The 22,452-nt window shown below is 37.7% G+C and overlaps 2 protein-coding genes across 2 annotated transcripts; both read right to left on the minus strand.

Annotated features, from left to right (window-relative positions):
• Positions 1 to 290: 290 nt before the first annotated feature.
• LOC120289025 (MDIS1-interacting receptor like kinase 2-like) lies at positions 291 to 2,901 on the minus strand. The gene is made up of 2 exons (XM_039303446.1): positions 2,748 to 2,901; positions 291 to 2,577 (listed from the first exon to the last, which is right to left on the minus strand). The coding sequence occupies exons 1-2, from the start codon at positions 2,769 to 2,771 to the stop codon at positions 802 to 804; spliced, it is 1,800 nt and encodes a 599-aa protein (XP_039159380.1). The 5' UTR covers positions 2,772 to 2,901; the 3' UTR covers positions 291 to 801.
• Positions 2,902 to 8,784: 5,883 nt separating this feature from the next.
• LOC104422238 (UPF0664 stress-induced protein C29B12.11c) lies at positions 8,785 to 12,404 on the minus strand. Its single transcript, XM_010034494.3, has 5 exons — positions 12,159 to 12,404; positions 11,203 to 11,314; positions 9,604 to 9,675; positions 9,321 to 9,532; positions 8,785 to 9,056 (listed from the first exon to the last, which is right to left on the minus strand). The coding sequence occupies exons 1-5, from the start codon at positions 12,266 to 12,268 to the stop codon at positions 8,948 to 8,950; spliced, it is 615 nt and encodes a 204-aa protein (XP_010032796.2). The 5' UTR covers positions 12,269 to 12,404; the 3' UTR covers positions 8,785 to 8,947.
• Positions 12,405 to 22,452: the final 10,048 nt, after the last annotated feature.

Raw genomic sequence — 22,452 nt, forward strand, 5'->3', positions numbered from 1 at the left:
ATTGCTTCCCATGACATGACGTTTACAAGTACAAATGCCCGCTCAATCTTCACTCATAACACTGATTTGATACGGGAGTTTATATTTCGGTGAAGTTTCAAAGGTTTTGTTCGACGAATAAAGTACATGCATCATTTAGGTAACACGAACTTAACGTCCTTGAAATGAATCGATTATGATGTTTTTTTTTTTTTTTTTTCTTCCTTATTGGGGAAATCCAAAAGCTTTCTGATCAACATTGAACTTGAAAGCTCTATACGAGTAAGCAAATTTTTCATAAGAGGATTATATAACTAGAGATATGCAGTAAACTAGTAAAAGTTGAATTATAAATGGAATGTATGACATAGAATGCCTTTAAAATTGAGAAAATTATGAAGTACCTGGAGCAATATACCCAATGGTGCCAGCAATAGTTGTCCAGTTTGATGAATCGGGCCTCAATAGTCTTGCAGTGCCAAAATCAGAAACATGGGCCTCATAATCACGATCCAATAGAATGTTGTTACTGGTCAAGTCTCGATGAATCATTGGAGGTGAAGATTCATGATGCATATAAGATAATGCATTGGCAACTCCTCGGACCACATTCACTCTCTTGTCCCATTGAAATTCGGTTGCCCTTTCATCATCATTCAAAGTTGTTCTCAAGCTTCCTCTTTCCATGTATTCGTACACCAAAAAACAACGTCGGGTATAAGAGCAAAACCCATAAAATTTCACGATGTTGCGATGGCGTAAATTTATTAAGGCTTGAATTTCCCTTTCAAATGCTATCAAATCAACGACCTCACTATCATCCTAAGATGATAAGGTTTGCTTGACAGCAACCATTTGACCTTCGGATATCTCGGCTTTATAAACAATTCCATATGCTCCTTCACCCACATAGTACTTGGAGTCGAATCCTTCTGTGGCCTCGACAATTCGGTCATAAAAAACTTTGCCATCATAACTCCAAATACCCATGAAAGCCAAATCATTGGCTTGTTCATTATTCTCTCTCCTGATATTTCTTCTTCGATGATGAACAATAATTACAAGAACTATCAAAGTGCAAGAGAGAAGGATAAACCCCGAGAAAGAGAGAATGAGGATAAATGTAATTCTAGCTCCAAAGTGTTGATTGTGTTTCTTGCTCCCGGTGGCATTGCATTTTGGTAAACCAACAACATTTCCACAGAGCCCTTTGTTATGCTGAATTGCTTCAAATGGAGCCTCATTGAAAGCTTTGACATTTGGGAGAGGACCTTCTAGGTTATTGTAGGATAAATCGATGGAAGTTAAGGCCGACATAACACCAAACGTATGTGGAATAGAACCTGAAAGGCTATTGTGGGAGATATTTAGAACTCGCAGCATTCTCAACTGTCCTAGTCCTCCTGGTATTTTTCTAGTCAACAAATTATGACTCAAGTCAAGAACCTCTAGGAATTGTGCGTTGCCTACCTCAGAAGGAATGCTTCTCCAAAATTTGTTTCTACTCAAGTTCAAACTCAATAAGCTTTTGCATGAGACTATCAACACCGGTATTGATCCGCTCAAATTATTTGATGCCAAGTTTAGATGTTCCAAATGGGATAAAAGTCCAATCTCAGTTGGAACATTTCCTGTTATAGTGTTGCTGCTTAGATCGAGTTTTGACAACAACATCAAGCCTCGGAATTCTCTAGGAATCTCTCCGCTTAAACAATTGAAAGAAAGGTCTAGTTCTTGTAACTGAGCCATCCTTCCAAGTATTGCAGGTATCTCCCCAGAAATTTGGTTGTCTGATATTCTTAAGCTCGTCAAATTAGGACAATGCTCCCATTTCCAAGAAAGTTCGCCGTTCAAATTATTGTGGCTCAAGTCCACATAATTAAGACTTGGATACATTCCGAAAACTTCTGTTATTTTTCCAGTAAGTTGGTTTCCTTCTAGCCTCAATCTAATTAACGTGCTACAGTTCTGTAAGCTTGTTGGAATGGGACCTGTGAACCGATTATTGAAAGCATGGAAATTTCGCAATGACCTCCCAAGGCATACATCTTGTGGTAGTACCCCCTCAAATTCATTATTAGAAAGATACAGTTCCCTCAAGCGTGTTAACCTATTAAATCCAGAAGGCAAGGATCCATTGAATTTATTGGCAGCAAGGTTTAACATGGTCAGATTGAGCAAGTTTCCAATTGATTCAGGGATTGGACTAGTCAAACCACTATTAAATACCAGCAATTCTCTAAGAGATATCAATTTTCCCAACTCTTGTGGAATCGAACCTGAAAGATGATTTAAGTTAAAGCTTAAGGATATTAGATTGCTCAAGTTTTGGAGAGACGATGGGATTGGACCGACCAAGTCATTCTTTCTCAAAGACAATCCTTTGAGATGTATCAATCCCCCCAGTTCTTGAGGGATTGAACCTGAGATTCTATTTACAGAGAGCCCAAGATAAGATAAACTTGTCATGTTTTCAATGGAATGAGGAATTGAACCGATGAGATCGTTGTATGATAGGTCAAGTTCAATAAGAGAAGTGAGCCTCCTGATTTCTGAAGGTATGGGTCCCGAAAGTCCATTTCCCGATAAGTTAAGACCCTTCAAATTCAAATTCCTCAAGTCACTTATCTCTCTCAGATTGGAACCATAAAAGTTATTTGCACATAGATACAAATAACGAAGACTCTTGAGCATGCCTATACTTGGAGGAATGTCCCCGGACAGTTCATTGACACAAAGATCAAGAAAGTTGAGTTTGGAGAGGTTACCGATACTCGAGGGGATGGAGCCATAGATCGAGTTATTGTCAAGTTCAAAGCTAACCACACTGGTTAAGTACGAGAAGTCAAGGCCATCCAAAGTTCCTCTCAAACCAAGGGAGGAAAGATTTAGATGGGTAATGGCTCCGTAGTCCTTGCAAGTGACACCAGCAAAGCGGCAAGGATTGCTGCCATGCCACGAAGACAGGAGAGATTGACTGTGGTTGTCAAGAGTAGACTTCCAATTAAGGAGAGCCTCTGCTTCATCCTTATGGCCAGCTGTGTTGATGGTGAAAAGAGAAGTAGAGGAAGCATATACGCCTGGGACCATGAAATAAAGGGGTGCCAGCCAAGAAGAGTGAGAAGAAGAAGAAGAAGAAGACGCCTGAAGGAGACTGGTTGGACAGCAGTAAGAAGAAAACCATGATTTGGAGAATGGTTGGTTTTTCGGGAGGTGAGATAGTTCCGGTCTACATAGTGTTAACTGAGATTGATGACATGCTTATAGATGGAACATCATCCTTGAAGTCTCTATCGAGGCCAACGCCTTTTACAGCTGCACAGCAGAGGCCAACGCCTTTTACAGCTTTACAGCGTTTTGTCGGCAAATGGGTCCTTTCGTGAACAATTTCTTTTGTCATTGAGGATGTGGTGCAAGATAAAATCTCGTCCTTTTTCAATCAGTTTAGCGTGCGCCACATTTTTACTGTAAGAGAGGCATGATTGACTGACTTTTCCAAGTCTTCATTGAAATTGACATTCAAGCAAATTCGTGGAAGATGGACGATTCGGACCACTAGTTATTCAGGTCGATTCGGGAGTCTTCCCATCTTTTCGGGTCTTTCAGTTGATGCCAGAACATTGATTAAGATTCGAAAGTCGATTTTCGTTCCATGACGGAATCGGATTCTCTTTTAAATGACAAAAAAGTCAGAATTTTAGGATAAAACGCATAAGCTTGCACATTATTTCTATTCAGTCGCTGCTTTTGACGGATGACATTCAAGAAAGTTCGTTGGATATGAAATTGGCGGTTCCATTTTCTGAGTCTCGTGATTGTTATCATCCTCACAAAGAGTTGATACCGGACAGCACAAGACGGAAATGGTAGAGGAATTCAACATATTAAGCTTGGTCTGATTAGAGGTGTCCACGGTAAATATTTGAGGCGTGGTGCTATTGGTTATTTTATGGTGCGGTAAAGAAAAGAAATCTACGACTATGTGCTATTGACTAGAACCGTCCACGGTAAATATCTTTAAACTGTCGTAAACCAAACTTGACAAAGGTAAGCTAGGGACATCTCTCACCTCGCTAGGGTCTCTCCTCTCCCCCTCATCTTCACATAGCTTTCTTCTTTATTCTCTACGAAGGAGAGGGTTTGAGTTAGATCTCTCCTTCCCCTCCCTTTTTTTTCCTTTTTCTTTTGCTGATTTGGTTCTTTATTTTCTTTTTCTTGCTAATATCACGTTTTGAGGAATTTTTCTCTTATGATCTAGTCTAGATCTAGAAGTTTTTCTCTCCCGTTTCAAGGAGGTTTCTATCCCGATTTGGTCTAGATTTGGAGTTTTTTGCATGTGTGTTTACGGGGTTTCGCTTCCCTTGTATTTCATTGGTGTACAAGTCTAGTTGTGAAAGTAATCAAGGAGATTTTGTCAAAGTTTTGCTCTCACAAATGGTAGATCTATGTCTGTTTAACCTCATTGAACATAAGCATGCACCATCAAAAGGCAAAGCGATTGCTACTAATGGAGAACTTGGTGTGTACTCATTACTGAAGATGGATATAGTGATCAGCTGCCGATTTTGGTTTGAAGAAGTCACTATTCCGCTTTTTAAGGGTATTGACCCCTAATCTTATTATGATGATTCATCTTCTTATTTGGAGCTTGTTTTGTTTTGGATTTGTCTAGGATTTGTCTTGATTTGCAGGTAGGCTGTGTTTCTCTATTATATATCCATGGAAATGAATGGAATGTTTCTTTTATAAAAAAAAAAAAAAGAAAAAGAAACTCGACAAAGGTGTGCTATATGTTCTAACAGACTATCATAAATCTATGCAAGTCAATGTAATCATGAAATATACAACTTCACAACATTTTGCTCTTGCTATTGACAGGTCGTGGTTGGCCAACTCATCCTCATCACAATTGCAATGACTCCCAACATGCGACGTTTTGTTCTTTTGCTATGACCGGCCGACATAACCAAAGGTGTTGGTCAAATATGTAAAAACGCCAAATATGAAACTATTTTGGCTATGGCCGGACCTCGTAATCGAAGGTGCTGGTCTAATCACACTGATTCCCAAGGCGTGGTGAAGTCCGATTATGCAAATCAATTAAACACTGGTGTTGGTCAGCAGAGTTTTATTTCACCAAGAGATGCTAGGGCTCTACACGTTTTTTTGGTGTGAATATGGACGGGTTGTTTTCTTCGTGTTTTACGTCGTATATACAGTGCGAGTGTAATATCTGAACTCTTAATGGCGAGTGGCATGGCGTCGTTAATTTGAGGTCTTACGCGGTTGTGAGCAAAAGTACACATAGGTAATTGAATGAGAGAGGAGTTTCTTTCATCAATGTCGGACCTAAATAAACATAATTGTAGTAATTAAAACCTTAAAGAAAGACAGTGTAAAATAGTTTTTAAACCCAAGTAAGTGGCCAGTCAATCTATATTGCACGAAAAATTAGTGGAGAAAGGTCACAAGCGGCAACTTTGTTTTTCACTTAGTCTTCTCCTTGCCCCTCGTACGGCCATTAGGACGGATAAGTTAAACTCGTTTGAAGCAAAATAGGGGGGAGAATCGCTGAATTGCAGCATGCGTCATCTTGGGTGCTGACCTTGGTGTCATAACTTGGTGATAGAGGTCTCAAGAAGAGTGAGACTTCATTTAAGATACATTCAAGGAATTTGGAGTTGGTATGGGCAAGCTTCTTTCCAGACTTCAGGCAACCTGTGGGCTATCGTGGCGGGAAAATTTAATGTGCGTTGGTCACTAATTAAGGTGGTTGAATTAAATATCTAAGGTGGTTGAACTAAATATCTGAGGTGGTTGAAAATTTAATGTGCGTTGCCCAGACTTCAAGTTTCTGTCCAGACTTCGACTCAAACGGACGTTTTAAAGCTTGAAAATATCTGAGGTGGTTGAATTAAATTGATTTTGTTGCAGTTCAGACTTTTCAATTTGTGATTAGACAAATTGAAAATTTCTTAGTTTAAAGTCGGTTAATCTCTGACCAAAAAAAAAAAAAAAGTCGGTTAATCTTCTCATTACGATGTCAATTAAACATGGCTTAAAGGTGCTTATTTGACATTTAAAGAAGTGAGAATGGATTTTGGCTAAGAGACATGAAATCTGAACAGTTTTACCGGTTTAATGACTCCATAAGTTTGAATGATCAACTTGTGCTTAGTGATTGTGGAAATGAGGTGGATCCAATTCTCGTTATGATATAGTCCTTTTGTTATATTTGTCATGGAATGGTTATTGGTGTACAGTTCACGTGGATTTGATCTTCAAAATGACTTTGCTAATTACACACGAACCGGCTTAAGTCAATGTAGTAAATGTTATGTATCCAGTGGAACTGGAATGGAACAAACCGCACTAGCAAGTACTGGACTGATTGAATATTTGCGTACATGTTATTTAAGCCATGAACATTGTTACCGGACATCGGCCATGGCCTATCTCGCTCCATGAGCAACGCCCCTATTAAGGGAGACTGAACTGGGACTTCCATCAGTACTTTTATCAACCCGGGAGTTGGATCCGTCACAATTATCGTATTGAAGACATGGCTAGGCATATTATTATTCGCCTATAGGTGATGACTCTTGTATGAGATGAGTCACTGGCGAGTAAGTCGACTATACCGACCCATTTGTGTATATTCAGTGAGCTACTATATGATACTTACACATTACGCTATGTCCGTTGTGTTGACTCTATTGTATAATTGGCATTGAATGTTGGACTCGCTTTAGTGAATCTATGGATAATTTGTGGCCCTTTGAGCTTGGAATCTATAAATGCTAAAGGGGTCCCGTTTAGATTTTCTGCTTTGTGCTTGGAAGTTTCATTTACTGAGCTAGCGGTTGCTCAATCCTTATTTATACTTTTTTGGGAAAAGTATTAGAAAAGTCCTAAATCTTTTATATTAATATCAATCTAGTTCTAAACCTTTTATGGGTGTCAATTTAGTCCTAAACCTTTTATTGATGCAAATTTAGTTTTAAAGTTTTTGATTTGGTTCCAATTTAGTCCTAAAACATTTTACCTATTGCCAATTTAGTCATTTTGACTAATTTTGGCTGAATATTATTGATGTAAACGTTGGTCGGCTAACGTGGCACAACCGTGTTGACGTGTATAAATTTTAATATTTCAATATTTTTTCAAATTATTTATATATTTTCTTTTCTTTTCCCTTTCCTTTTTCCCCCTCCTCCTCCTTCCTCTGGCCGGTTGTCGATTGGGTGACTAACTAGAGATGAGGGCTAGTGAGGTTGAGGTTGACCTCGCTAGCGGTTGTGGGGGTGGCCTCGTGCTAGGCTGGCAAGGGTTGAGCTTCACCAGAGGCCGCAAGGTTGTGCTTATAAGGGCTCGAGTCCTCGCCGATGGCTGGCGAGACTTGACCTCGCCCGAGCTGGGGAGGTCGAGCCTTGCTCATGGTTACCAAGGCTGGACCCTCGTTAGATCTGGTGAGGGCGAGCCTCATTGCCTAGCATAAGATCGCCCTTGAGGCTGCTTGCAAGGGCTTGCTGGAGGCTGGCGAGGTTGATTGTAACCTCACTGTCAATTGGTTGGAGGAAGGATGGGGAGAGGAGAAAAAAAGAAAAAAAGAAAAGGAAAATGAAAAAAAAAGAAAAGAAATAAATAATTCCAAAAAATATTAAATATTATTAAAAATTATTCATATCAGCGTTGGTTGTGCCATGTCAGTCAACCAGCATTCACATAAGCAATATCCGGTCAAAATTAGCCTAAATAACTAAATTGGCATTAGGTCAAAAGTTCTAAGACTAAATTGGTACCAAGTCAAAAAGTTTAGGAGTAAATTAACATCAATATAAAGTTTATGACTAAATTAACACTAAGACAAAATGTTTAAAACTAAATTGGTACCAATATAAGGTTTATAACTAAATTGACACAAATGTAAAATATTTATGATTTTTTTTTGACACTTTTTCATATATTTTTTAGGTTGGATTGAGACGTCTGCTGGTAGAGTTGTGATCTTGAAGAGGATCTAATTTTTTCTAGCTTATTGCTGTAAAAATTATTGGAAAAGATGGAAAATAAGGATAAATATCTGAAACGGCATTATCGTTTAGGACAATTTCGTCCATCGGAGTTCAAAGCTTGATGCAACCGGCTCTAGCGGTTATTCCCCATGATACAATAGATCTAATTCCAACAAGGGATTCTTCTTTAGGCGATTACGCCCTGAAATAAAAATGGGATCATGCACTACTGCAATTTGCGCCATAGGCCGAAACCTAAAACCCAGTTTTGCAAGCCATTCACTCACCCCACAAGACGCATGTCAATCACAGCAATCCACCGTCACCTTCAACCCAAGCCTCAAAAGGTTAGGCAGTACATTTTTCCGGGTGTTCTCATATCCGCTAAGACAAATTAGAGCAGCATCTAAGGACGGCTTGTCCTTGCTTCCAAGCAATATCAATGATATAAACGTCCATCGCGCCTCGTTTTTGGCAATAAGGGAAGGATTTGTTTCTGTCCCTTTGTCGAATCTTTCCACGACCCCATGGATAAGCTGATGAAATTAATAGCTTATTTGGTCTATATCGTCAACCAACATCTCAAGGAGTAAACGTACTCCGTCTACAAACTCAATGGCTCACTTCGCATTAGGTAGAGGCAAGCCAGTCTTTGTAATTTCTTTCAAAATTCCGCTCAGGAAGAACTCCATAAGAACACAAGACATCGACTCCAACGTTCCTAGAGTGAGGAGCTGGACAATTTGGAGAAAGGACCTTGGTTTCGCCACGTAAAAAGGGATTGTACAACTACAAGAGAAGCTAGTCCAGCAAGGGGGGTATATTCAAACTTTACACATGCTTCTTATTATAAGTTTCGTCACCGACATAGTATGATACAATTTTCAGTAATAGGGTAGAAACCGAAAACAGAACACCCAGGGTTATTTTGTACCAGAAACATCAAACTCTACTCATATAGAGTTTTCAGCAGGCCGAGGATGGTATGCCCGGCGCCTCAGCTGTGACTCTGGAGTAGGCTGCTGTAAGAAGATCTTGGTAGGGTCATTGGGATCCACATATCTGCAAAATCAACAGCAGATGGTTAGCACTTCATCCCTCAATTCTATCATCAGCTTCAATCGAAAAATAAAGAATTCCGTCATATGCTAACATACTGAGCCAATCACAAGCATATCAGGCCACATTAAAAGACATGGACCAACATCTCTTTTGCAAATGCAATTGCTCTACGTATCCCCTAGTCACTCAATATAACGAGCCCACCCGGGTTCTGTCTCTCTTGCTCTTAAATTATTTTCTATAAAGCAGAGTACTAGCACTTACGCATGTCTCATCATCTCATCAACCGGAGTTCCTGCTGCTTGTAAAGGATCCACATGTGGCGCACTTTCAGAGTTAACATGCTGATTGTATTGCCTCACAGAGGATATCAAGTTGAAGAAGAGCGGCACGAAGGTCCCACATCCACCCTCCTTGAACAATATCTTAAAAGTATGAGTGGAAAAAAGTGCCCCGTGCTGGTTATCTGGTACCACCTGGGGTCATTAATAAAAGATGAGTGTCCAAATTCATAGTGAATAATGATAATCACAAATTGTATACTTACAGGCTCCACAAAGCCAGATATGTTGTTGCAGAAAAATATTGGTTGATTGAACTTCTCACCATTGACATATAGCTGCAGAGTGAAGCAACGAAAGTGGTAAGATGAATAATATTAAGTTACGAAAATAATGCAGAAAAGTCATATTGTCCACCAGAAACTCCACTTTGACTTGAAATCACAAGAACATCCAATGATCATTAAATAAAAGGAAACAAATGACAAAACGGTCCTCAATCAGGAAAACAAAACAGAAAGCGGAAGTAGTCTAGCCTTTTTTTAGCATACAATTTGGGTACACAAATACTAAACTATTTATTGTCAATTGAGGGTATCAACAAATACATAGGCCATTGCTTCACCCTGTACATAATCATCCAGAGACTCATTTTCCATGATAACAAAATTTCAACAAACGATAAAATCATTCACATAGTCCAGCCTATGAGTCCACTGTAGGTGCTGTTCACTCTTTTTTGCAGTTAAATCATATTTTATCATTTGTATGTTTTATATGGTCATCAAACAAAAATATATTTTTCACCGAAAAAGATTATTTTGTACATGAAACATGAATGCCTCATATGAGTAAGTACTTATTCGTTTTGTTTTGGTCATCAGAACTCTTGTTATGATAAAATATTATCAATTGAATCAAGCTTCTGGTTAGCCAATGTTATCTGTGTCAAGTCTACACCTGCACCAAACCACAGAAAACAGCTACAAGCAAATACAGAGTACAGCCAACATTTTCCACCACAAGTGAATTCCTAATTCCCATCAACCAAGTAACTTGAACTCTCACAACAAAGTACATGAGATAGTTCAAAACAATTTCTCTGATGTTTATCCTGAGCAAAGCAATGTGATCATCAAAACTATATATATATATATATATATAGACACACAAACACACACATGCAGAAGTTTTGACCAAAAATGCAATAGCTACCAAACTATTATGTGGCCAGAGTAATGGCTATCGGAGAGACATCTATCTGCATCGAAGTACAAATGCCCTACAGAGACTGGCTGGATAATATAGGATGGAACAAGTCTGGCAAGATGGATCTAATGAACTTTGCAGCCCTAAAAAGAATGAAACTATTCCATTGATTTGAAATATTCTCTAAGGGCCACTTGACATATTTCCCTATGGAAATAGCCCTCAATATATATTTAATTTGACATTTTCTCAGAAAGAAATGATAAAAGCAAAAGTACGCGCCCCCCCCCAACAATAAAAGAGTAAAACAATAGTAACCTTCCACAAGTTTACTTGAATCTTCAAATACTGCTAGGTGGAAACAATTGAATACACCATCTTGGAGGTAAAAAAACCAAGCTTAGCTTAGCTTCAAGACACAATAGTTACATAACCTACTATGTGCCAAAATGCCCAACATTTTCTGATTAAGAAAATTAGTTCAAAAGCCCTCTCTTCACATGGACTGAACCAATATGGAAATTACACAAAGAAGCTGCAAAACCAGACGTTCATGCTAGCACAAAATGTTCCACTAATAAATCAATATACCAAATGGGACGAACAAATATCCATGCTATTACATATGAAAAGAGTATAACAGTGAAATTACAGACCAGGGGTATGTCGAAGGCGGTGAGACTCCCAACAGGCTTGCTTGCAACAAAGACCATCCGTATGTTGGACAAGTAGATAGTTCCTCTTGCTTTCACACGACCCCCTTGGGATCTAATGACAATGGATCCAAAAGAACAGTCATTAATCTGTCTGACACAATGTCTAAAAAACCTTCAATTGCTAAGAGCAAACTTTTTGTTTCCTTTGAACACGTACATTCCAATAACACGATCTTAAACGTGCAAATGACAGCAGTTTTCAGTTAATGACAAATGACAAATCACACTGGCAATATCATCAACCCAACTTAGATTGCATAAAAAATATAAAGCAACCCCTGATACAATCTGGCCATTGATTTCCCATGCAAACCTTCATATATGCTAAAGTCTACAATAAACCCAGGAGACCACACACAGATCATGCCAATCTTTGCAACTTCCAGATGCACTGAGCATCCTTCGTCATCGATTCATGCCTTCTTCAAATGCGTCCCAGTCCTCAATCCTATTCTATTTTTAAGAACTTCCACATCCAAATAATAAATGTTTCTTACTTAGATTAACCAATCTGTTCTCAAAAGATTAGGAACCATTCTCGACTCAAACCCTAACCTCCAACGCAATTTACAAGACCTAAAGACAAATTTATCATAACCACCTCCTCCCAATCCACCACGCCATCCAACGCCTAACCCGCAAAATTTCCTCCGGCAAGGTGAATTTCACTACACCCAGAAACAAAAGGCCTCTCTTTTCTGGCCATAGCATCGTCAAGCAAGACGCTTTCCGATCCACGCCCAATCGATCCACCAAACTTCAATTCGCAAGACGAACATAAACCCATTAAAACCCATTCCTTTCAGCCTCGTGGGCAGAAAGGGTTTCGAACAACGAAAGCAATTCTCGGCGGAAAAGCTTCCGATCGCGAACAAGCGTCGGGATCGGACGATTACCCGGGAATCTTATCGACCTCGAACTCGACGCCGTCTCGGGCCAGGACGAACATCTCGTTGACGAAGGGAACGGGCATGCCGTTCGGGAACAGCTGAGGGTTGAGAGCCATTGCGCCTTTTCCCTTCGCAGTCAGCCACGGAGGAGGAGGGTAATCGGATCAAATTCCAAGGCCTGCACAGATTCTGGACGAAGAAGAAGAGAAGAGAAGAAAGAGAAAAGAGGCGTGGGAACGAGTCGGTGATGCCCGGGAACATTCTAGGAACGGTATTTTTACAACCTTCCCGAAAAAAGTTTGCGAATTTTCGACCAATTGCCCTCATTTTTTTTTTTCAATTCAATGTATCGAATATTGCTCTTTTATATCGAGTTATATTTCACAAAAAATTTGAAATTCATATATTTACGATAAATTTAAGGTGACATATTTCCACTCAATTTAGGCTCAGACAATCCTTTTTCCTGCTTCACTTACAGAAATACCCTCCCCTCTCTGTTCAATTTATTGTTTCTTTTCTTATTGGGCTAATACACGAAATTTCCTTTATTTCTACCATCCATCATATCAGTGCATCAATTTCACAATACAAATGCTCCGTTGTACTCAATAAATGCATCATGTTATCAATTTTCCTAGATGTTGTTAATTTACATATATGGTCTCATACTTTCAATCGCGAGATATTTTTATTTATAATAGTTTATGAATACATAATTAATTATCTCTTTTTAACAAGATATAATGAACGAAACTATAACTCAAAGTCAAAATTACAATTCATTTAATTATTTATCAAAAATGGGAAAGAAAACTTGATCAAAATATGAAAAGAGGTTATTTTTTGGGAAGCATGATCAAATGTCAAACATGTTCATATTTAGTTCATACATAAATATCAACAAAATATAAGCGCATAAAAGGAAAAAGAAAAGAAACTTCAATCGTAAATTCAATCTCATATCAAGTGGATTAAAACTTTAACATATGTTTAAAATTTTCTTCCAAAAAAATCCGACGTGACTTTGAAAGTGAAGAAGGTGTAAATAAATTATCAACCCTCATCTTGCAATTCTTATTAAAACATAAAAAGGTCAATAGAAAGCACAAACTAGCGATATTTAACTTTATAAAACTAGAAACTTATTTTGGAAAATACCCACAATATCAACATTAGCGAGATAATTAGATTGAATTTTAATGATCAACTTTGAAGTAAAGCTTCCCTCAAACTATCTGATAAAAAATAGGTAATTAATTGCTATTTATACATTGTTAAAACTAGAAATTTCTAAGATTCTATGTAAAGTTTGTGATTAAAAACATGAGATCATAAATTAAAATTGACAACTAGGCAAAGTGAAAATAGAATGTATGATAAGATAATATATTGTTAGGTGAAATTTGACATTTATATTGTGAAGCTGATATGATAAGAGAGATGATAGAAATAAAATACAATTTTGTGGGTTAGCCTATAAAGAAAAGAAATGGGTTAGCCTAATAAAAGAATAAACAATAAATTGAAGAGAGAGGGAAAGAGGAGGGTATTTCAATAAGTTCTCAGGAAAAAAAATATGTTCTAGCCAAAATAGAGGTGAAAATAGTGCTGTCCTAAATTTATCTCCCTCAATTGCGGATCCAATATTCTATTAATTGCTGACATGAAAATGCATTTGGCAAACAACTCTAATGATCAACATGTGACGTAAATTTGACGTGGAAATTCAACATAAGCGAGTCTCTTAGACGTCGTTTCAGGAAAGTTAGATGTGAAAGTCAAATATGAAGAAAATGAGTTGAGATAGGTGAATCAACTAAAATCTACTATTATGCACGATACTTGGTACGTTTTACTATGAGGCTACATGTCTCACTAGTAACTTTCTGAGCGGTTGAAAAGGAGAATCAAACAAATAGAAAAGAAAAATAGAAATTTAAGTAAATTCCTCTATCATTCTAAAAAAAAAAAAAAACCAAAACTAAAAAAATGAAACCTATTTAAAAATTACATAATTGCTTTGTTGCAGGATATACATATAAAAATTAAACGAAGAATTACCATAAAAAATGAACCATCCCATTTAAGTCCACAATCTTCTAACATTTTACAGCGTTAAATTGAATTAACTCCTTAAAGTTTCCGATATCATACAATTTTCATTTTGTATGTACTATAAAGATTTTGCTGAGGTGACGGCCACTGTTATGGAGAAACCACCATAAGTTTTTTTTTTTTTTTTTTACTACCGAGCACCCATGTTGCCGCATCAGAGATGGCAGATCAAGATTGTCGAACATAGTACATGGCGCGTTTTTAATTACTATCCCACTATCAAAATAACAAGTATAATTTTTTTTTTCGACATTTGCCACTTGACTTGTGCATATTGTCTATATTTTCCTTTTCTTCATCATAATTAGCTCGATAATTTGTTTTCAACCAACAATTTTGTTCTAAATGCCTATTTCTTTTACATAAGGGCCATTGTGATTTATCTAGAAACCAACAATCCTTTTCTAATTGATTTATATTCTTGCAAATACTGTAAGGTAGATTTCTTTTCCCCCTTCGAAGATGTTTCTCGTCCTCTTTTATTTTTCCACGAGTTCCTTGTAACCTTTTTAGATTTAAGAGATCGCACATTTATTGTAGACCAAAAGTCACTTTCAATGGAATCTTCGTAATATAACATTAGTCTTTTCTTATACGCCTAGAGATCTAATTAATTCACTCACTAATATGGTTTTTAAATCCTTAAGATTCTTCTATAGAGGTGACACTGGTATTGTTTTCTCCATTAAGTGTCACAAATATTTTTTCTAGTTCCCTAATATCATCTCCATAAGTCCTCATCTGATTTACTCATCCTTTATTCTTACACGTTATTGTTTGAGGGTCTCATAATTGTTTATTGTAGCATTTTGAAGAGATTGAAATATAATGGTTTGTGCTTTTGTTGTGCATTGAAACTCTTCTTTTAGTATGTTCTTAAATTATATTATGAGTTTTCAGTCGTATATGAAACCCGATTTGATTGGATTAAAGCCCAGCAGACTTATCCTATTTGGGTTAAAACTCAGAGAGTTGGTTATTGTAATTTTTATCCAAGCTGCACGTTAACTGGACTCCTTACAGCCAAACTCGTCTTTTAGTATGTATTTGTAGTTGCTCAGCCGGAAGCTTGACCTTCCTACTCCACGATCTCGCATAAATCTTGTGCCATTGAGAAAGTAGACATTTTAATGCTCCAGTAAATTTAGTTATTTCCATTGAAAGCAGAACGGTAATGCGATAGAGTTGGGCATAGTTTTGGTATCGGATATTTGGGTGGGTGATTTGAGTAGCGTGTTTTTGTACAAAAAACGAAAAATATTGGAGAAAATTGTAGTCTGTATATTTCTACTTTTGTACATGTATTACAAGCCTAGCTATAATACAAGAAGGGTGTACAATAGGAAAGTGTATGCAAACTAACGTTTTCTATTCTATATTCCGAATATCTAATCTTACAAAATTGACTGAATTAATTAACCTGCAATTAGAATGATCAGAATCAAATCATATCTCCTGCTCTAATACTCTCCCTCAAGCCGGGGAGTGCATGAACGTCAACAACTTATGCTTGAAAAAATAAAGAGATCACGAGGAACGACTTTTGTGAATAGGTCTGTGAGCTGGGAATGGCTAGGGACATGAAGAGGTCAAAGTGTGCCATCCTAAATTTTTTCACAAATAAGATGGCAATCAATCTCAATGTGTTTGGTATACTTGTGGATAACTAAATTAGTAGCAATGTGGATAGTGGCTTGGTTGTCGCAAAAAAGCTTGGCAGTGGACAACGGATGGCAATATCAGTGAGAAGCATGCGAAGCCTTGTAATCTCACAAGCTGCAGATACCATGGCCCTATATTCAGCCTTGGTTGAAGACCGAGCAATAGTGTGCTATTTCTTAGAACGCCAAGAAATAGGGCAAGAGCCAGGGAGCATATAGTAACCAGAAACTGAACGATGTGTGGATGAACATGCAGCCCAATCAGAATCAGTATATCCTTCTAATGCAAGGGATGAGTTAGTCGAAAAAAATATTCCAAAACCTAGATTAGATTTTAAATACCAAACCATTCCAAGTGCAGCTTACTGATGATCATCATGTGGAGCATGCATAAACTAGCTGAGCTTCTGAACAGGAAATAGAATATCCGAGTGAGTAGTAATAAGGTATAAAAGGCATCTAATTAAGCGATGATAAGAGCCGGATCGGCTAGCTCGGGGGATTTACTGAACCGAAGGTTCGGTTCCATGGGTGTGTCAATGGGATGCCCACCAATGAGACCGGTATCAGAAATAATGTTGAGGGCATATTTCCTTTGAAAGAGATAAATGCCTTTTTTTGATCGAGAAACTTCTATGCCCAGGAAATATTTAAGAGGACCTAAGTCCTTGATGCAAAAATGAGCATGTAAAAACTACTTGAGCAGATGTATGCGTACCTTATCATCCCTTGTGATCACCAAATCATCAACATAAACAAGAATTGCAGTAATAAGGGAACCACATGTAGCCGTGAATAAAGAGTAATCCGCCTTAGACTGAGTGAAACCAACATTAAGTAAAATGGATGAGCAAAATTTACTTTTAACAGGACAAAAATCACAAAAAACAAGCAAAACAGTACACAACTTAGCCAAATCCAAAATGCTCAAGGAGGCACCTATGGCCTCCGCCACAGGCACCCAGCCACTAAGACGCTCGTCTTGCAAAGACGAGTCCGAATATATGTTCAAAATCAAGTTCAACGGATAAAATTGCTTAAAACAGACGAAATGCAATAGTTTGAGTTCTAGACTATGCAAGCTCCGATATCAAATGTTGGTTGTCGAAGTGATGTCCCAGGATCGACATAGCTAGAAACTCAAATATATTGAAGGAGAAGACGGAGATTTGCGTACTTGATTTGGAATCTATCGTTCTTTATGCAGAATGACAATGATCCGATGCTTAGACGACGAGCCGACACTCAAATTCTTCTTCTCTATCACCCTCAGATCTTGACTTGATGAGACCACACCTTACAACTTGCCTTATGCGAGGTGATAGTATATTTGTGGAAGTAAGGAGGTTAGAGAAGGGACTTTAGCGCTATATATAGAGTTTTTAGGTCAGGCTCTCTCATCACAAGCTTGGATCCAACTCGGCCCATACAAGTCAAATCCATATTCGACTATTAAGAAATTATGTCTTATCTTATTAGACTAACCTTATAAAATGGTAAATTATAATATCAATTAATGTAATCCACATACGGAAAACTCTTATAGAGAATCCATTGAGAGAAGGAGAGTGAAGAGGGTGAGAGTGCGCGAAAAGTTTGGGGCTATCCAAGCCCAATGCTAGTACGATAATGTGCTTTCTTACCATTCATCAAAGAAAAGAAGGACAAACAAGATAGGCATATTAATGCTACCTTACTATTTTAAGATTTAGGCATATCAATGCTATTTTACTATTTTAATATTTCTAATACCGGACAAGAATTTGAAGAGAATAAAGGTTTATAGAGTAAGCACATTAACTTCAAGACCATGACTCGTCTAAAAAACATTATAACTCATCCTCATATACGAGTTAATTAAATTTTAATAAAAAAATTTATTTGAGTTGTAAAGTCTAATTTATTTTTTTGGTCTGATTCGTAAAGTCTATTAAATATGGGTTTTTAAATGGGTCTAGGCTTTTGTCCATATCCAACCCATCTAAGCACGGAACTATGGTTCGCCACAAGATGGGGCCCAATCTGACCCCTCTCCACTCCCAGCAATTAAAAGAAAAAGGGCAGTCGTTTTGAGAACGTGACAAGTCTGGATGGGCCCCTCCTCCCACGTGCGAAAGTTCTTCGAATCTCTTTATTCTTATCTCATATGAGTCATTATATTAGTATTGTATAGAAATAGGTCAAAATGGGTTAAATTAATCAATTTTTTTATCGAACCAATTTCGACTCGATTTACCGATTTGACAAACCCATGTATAAATCACTTTTTGTGCATAACCTAAAGAGAAAATGTGTTTAAGCATATCCTATGGAAGCCATAGGGAAATGAATTGTATACACACAAAGCATGACGTCTCGCCAGATTTTTTATTTGATGTCTCATTTTTAGTGCTCGACACCCTTCTCTTGTATATAAATCACTTGTAGGGAAAAAAAACTTCACTATGAGTAACGTTCTGGTAGTATTTATGGACGGTTAACTCAGACAATCATATAACTTCTCATAAATTAAATTTAGATGGCAAACAAAACAGGCTGTAATCATCTTGTGTAAAATTCAAAAATGTCCACTGATTTCAAATGGAGAAAAAGTCGTTGGAGCAAAAACATATATTTAAATTCAGATCAAAGTCAAATCATAGAGGCAAAGTCAACTTTCTAAGTTAAACTAAATATTAATGTGGGTTTTATTTTATTTTATTTTAGCCTCATATCATTTAAACGTAATTGGATGCGCACATTTATAAGCTCCAATTAAGAGTTCTCTTAAAAGGTGTTTCAATTTTAGCCCGTATATGAGATCCGACTCGAATTGGATGAGGAGGAGTTGAATTCTTGATTGATTACCCATTGGAATCATGCCGTAGGAGTTCAACCAAGATAGGGTTGTCACTTTACTTTATCTAATTTCTTTGGATCCAAGATTGATCGATCAAGAAATTGACTCCTCTAAAGACAGTAGTTGTGATGCTACTGTTGTTTGGCTGTGTAAAGAGAAGGGTTCAATTTTTTCTTGATTTTAAACTGCATAAAAGAAATAGAAAGAGACCAAAACATTAGGGGTGCGTTTGGATGGGCATTTAGAAAGCCCATCCAAGCCCCAAAGCCCTTTCACCCTAAAATAGGGTGTTTGGCAACCATTCCCAAGGGCTTTCAAGTGAAAGTCTCCCCTTGGGAATGCTGAAAATTTTATTTTCTTCCTAAACTATCCTCATTAATTTTTCATATTTCCGTTTTTACCCTTGTCTTTATTTATTTTTAAATTAAAAAGAGCAGCCCCGACCGGCGAAGGGCGACGGCCGCCGACGAGCTAGATCTGGCGCCGACGACCCGGGCGAGGGCCGCCGAGGTCGCCCGACCTCGGGTGACTAGGGTCGCCGACCCGGGGGCCGCGCGACCCGGCGACCGCCGCCTCGGGTCTCGCGGCCGCAGCGACCCTCGCCGCGCGCGATCCGGCTCACCAATGGCGACCGCACCCTTCGCCGGACCGGCGAAGGGTTTAGCTGAATTTTCAAAAAAAGAAAAGAAAAGAAAAATAATACCCATCAAAGCCCCTTGTGAAAGTTTCATTTACCAAACACACATTCAACTCAAAGTCCATTTGCAAAATTTTTTTACCAAACACAACTGCATTTTCCCCAAATAACTTTGGGCTTTCAGCATTTGCATTGGACTCAAAGTCCATTGCAAATGCTGAACCAAACGCAGCCTAGAGGTCTTCCTTTAAGTATTGTAAGCACTCAAACTTGTGAGTGATTGTTACTTTGTAATTTTTGAATTGATCATTGGAATTTTTACTGTTGGCTTTTATCGTGGTGTAGGGATCGATATTCAGATTGAATCACGTAAATATCAAGTATTCTCTAATGTTCATCATATATTTCTTTGGTGATTTCATGTTGATTTAATCGTAAGATCTAGTGAGTTTTTGCATTTATTTTATAAGAATCTCAAATTGAGGAGTACTTGGTCTGTCGTGGTTGCTACAATTAATAAATAGTTAACACAAAAATCTCATAAAAGATGTTGACTTAAACGAAAGTGGATAATTCCATAAACCAATCGAATTAATATATAATCTTGTGGATCAATTTTCCATAAACCATTCAAGCTTAAAGATGTGAGAGGAAGTGAATTGAGAGAGAGAGAGAGAGAGAGAGAGAGAGAGATGGGTAGAGTGTTTGGTGGCGTCCAAGTGAGGAGATGGGAAGAGTGTTTGGTGGCGTCCAAGTGAGGAGTGCGTCACTTTTTGTGGCCCAGGTAGAGACAAAAAAGTGTTTAGGTAATGTCCATAAAAATGTGGGAATTGAATTGCATGCACGCCATCCACATAATTTTACGACATGAGCCTAAGGATTTAATGAATCTCTCAACTATTCCCTCCCTCCCTCCCTCCCTCTCTCTCTCTCTCTCTATATATATATATATATATCATGCAACAAATAATAATAATAATAATAATATTTCACAAAGAGTGACTTCCGTTAATATATATGCTCGCTAAAATGACAACGTATAACTTCTCATAAATTAACTTCAAGGGGCACACAAGTCAAGTTAAAATCATCTTGTGTCAAATTCAATAACTTCCATTGGCTTCATATGGAGAAAGATTTATTCTAGCAAAAAGATATATTAAATCTCCAATCAAAGTCAAACTAGCATTGCAAAGTCAATTTTATAAGTTAAACTAAATATTGGTGTTATTAGGAAGGGAATCACCATCAAATGAAGAAATCAAAATGCACATCAAAACCTCCCGTTTTTTTTTTTTTAATTCCGCAACCATCTAAAATGCCTAAGAAAAGTCAGATTTTTCTCACAAATTCAGAACCTGCACAAGCAAAGCTCCAATGGGAAGAAACTCAAGATAACCCCTACCCTAACTACACCAGGGAAAAAAGGAAACAAATCCAATTCATAATCGGGCAGGGTCGGCATGAGGTTGCTGTGGTTGGTGGTGGGGGCTTCGTGGGTATGGCTATTGATAGTGTCAAGAAGAAAGGATGATGAAGAAGAAGAGAAATGCAAAGTGCAGGAGAGAGAGACAAGAGACTGAAAGTGGGCCACCATCTCTTCCTTTCAAGTTTCTGCCATGGTTACAAACTTTGGAATCTCATTTACCCTCTAACATTTATGTGCCCGACTTTGTTGCAATACGACCTAATGATACTAAATATATCCTTTGGAAAACCCAAGTACTCTAACTAATTGAAAGTCAGGATTTGTCGGGATTTCCACTAGGTGCCACCATTGCCCCATCAGAGATGGTAGATCAAGATTGTTGAACATAGTTCATTGCACATCTGTGATTACTACACCATTACCGATATAACATGTATAATTTTTTCCGACATTTGCCACTTGGCTTGCGTTGAACATATTGTTTGTGTTTTCTTTTTCTTCAACATAATTACCTCGATAATTTGTTTCAAACCAACACTTTTTTTTCCCTATGTGGCTATGTATTTTACATGAGGGCTATTGTGATTTATCTAGAAGTCATAATTTATAATTGATTTATTTTTCTTGCAAATAACGCTCCTTCTCTTTTATTTTTCCACAAGCTCCTTGTAGCTTTTTAGATTTATGAGACAACATATTTATTGTAGAGTGAAAGTCACTTTCAATGGAATCTTCATCAAATAGCCTTAGTCTTTTTTCATACGCCTCCAGAGAGCTAATTTATTTACTCACTAACATCGTTTTCCTTAGATTCTTCTATAATGGTGACAATAGGATTGTATTCTCTAATAAGCGTCACAATTATTTTTTTCTACTACCCTAATATCAACTCCATAATCCCTCATTTGATTTACTCATCCGTTTAATCTTCCACATTATTGTATGAGGGTCCCATAATTGTTTATCGTAGCATTTTGAAGAGACTAAAATCTAATGGTTTGTGTTTTGTTGCATCTTGAAACTCTTCTTTTAATATGGTCTAAATTATGTTACAAGTTTGAGTTCGTGTATGAAACCCGATTTGAGTGGAAGATGCTTATTCGATTCAAGCCCAGCACACTTTACCATATTTGGATTAGAACTCAGAGAGTAGGCTGTTGTATCCTTATCCAAGCCGCCCATTAACTGGAACTCCTTGTAGCCAAACAAAAAAAAAAAAAGGAGCTCGTATGTATATGTTGGTGCTCATCGGAAGAGTAAAGGGAGAAACATGGATTTGCGTGGGGCTGAGTGTGCCGTTGACTTCTTCAAGCCATAAAGTGGAGTTCTCTCTTTACTTGGTAGTACAAAGGAAATTAAACATCGGGTGAAGTTTGTGCTGAGAATCTGTCATCCAATTGAGGCATTTTCCTGGTGAAGATTGATGAGTGTATCAAGTTTTCAGTGATTTGTCTATCCAGCAATTACGTTAGGCTAAATACTATGGGTTCAGTATAATCTTGGACAGGGAAACACTTGAGCATTGTGAGCAATTATAACTCTGCAATTCTTCAATTGATTAACTGTTATTTGCAGCTAACCCTCCCTGTGGAGTGGCTGCTGATGGCTGGACAGAA

Source organism: Eucalyptus grandis, chromosome 10, assembly GCF_016545825.1.
Source record: "Eucalyptus grandis isolate ANBG69807.140 chromosome 10, ASM1654582v1, whole genome shotgun sequence".
Classification (NCBI taxonomy): Eukaryota; Viridiplantae; Streptophyta; class Magnoliopsida; order Myrtales; family Myrtaceae; genus Eucalyptus; species Eucalyptus grandis.

Coding starts and splice junctions, on each gene's coding strand:
- LOC104422238 (XM_010034494.3), bottom strand. CDS start 12,268: ATGGCTCTCAACCCTCAGCTGTTCCCGAACGGCATGCCCGTTCCCTTC. Junction 11,315..12,158: donor GAGGTCGATAAGATTCCCGG/GTAATCGTCCGA, acceptor CATTGTCATTAG/ATCCCAAGGGGGTCGTGTGA. Junction 9,533..9,603: donor TATCTGGCTTTGTGGAGCCT/GTAAGTATACAA, acceptor TAATGACCCCAG/GTGGTACCAGATAACCAGCA.
- LOC120289025 (XM_039303446.1), bottom strand. CDS start 2,771: ATGGCTCCATCCCCTCGAGTATCG. Junction 2,578..2,747: donor CTCCATCCCCTCGAGTATCG/GTAACCTCTCCA, acceptor TTGAATTTGAAG/GGTCTTAACTTATCGGGAAA.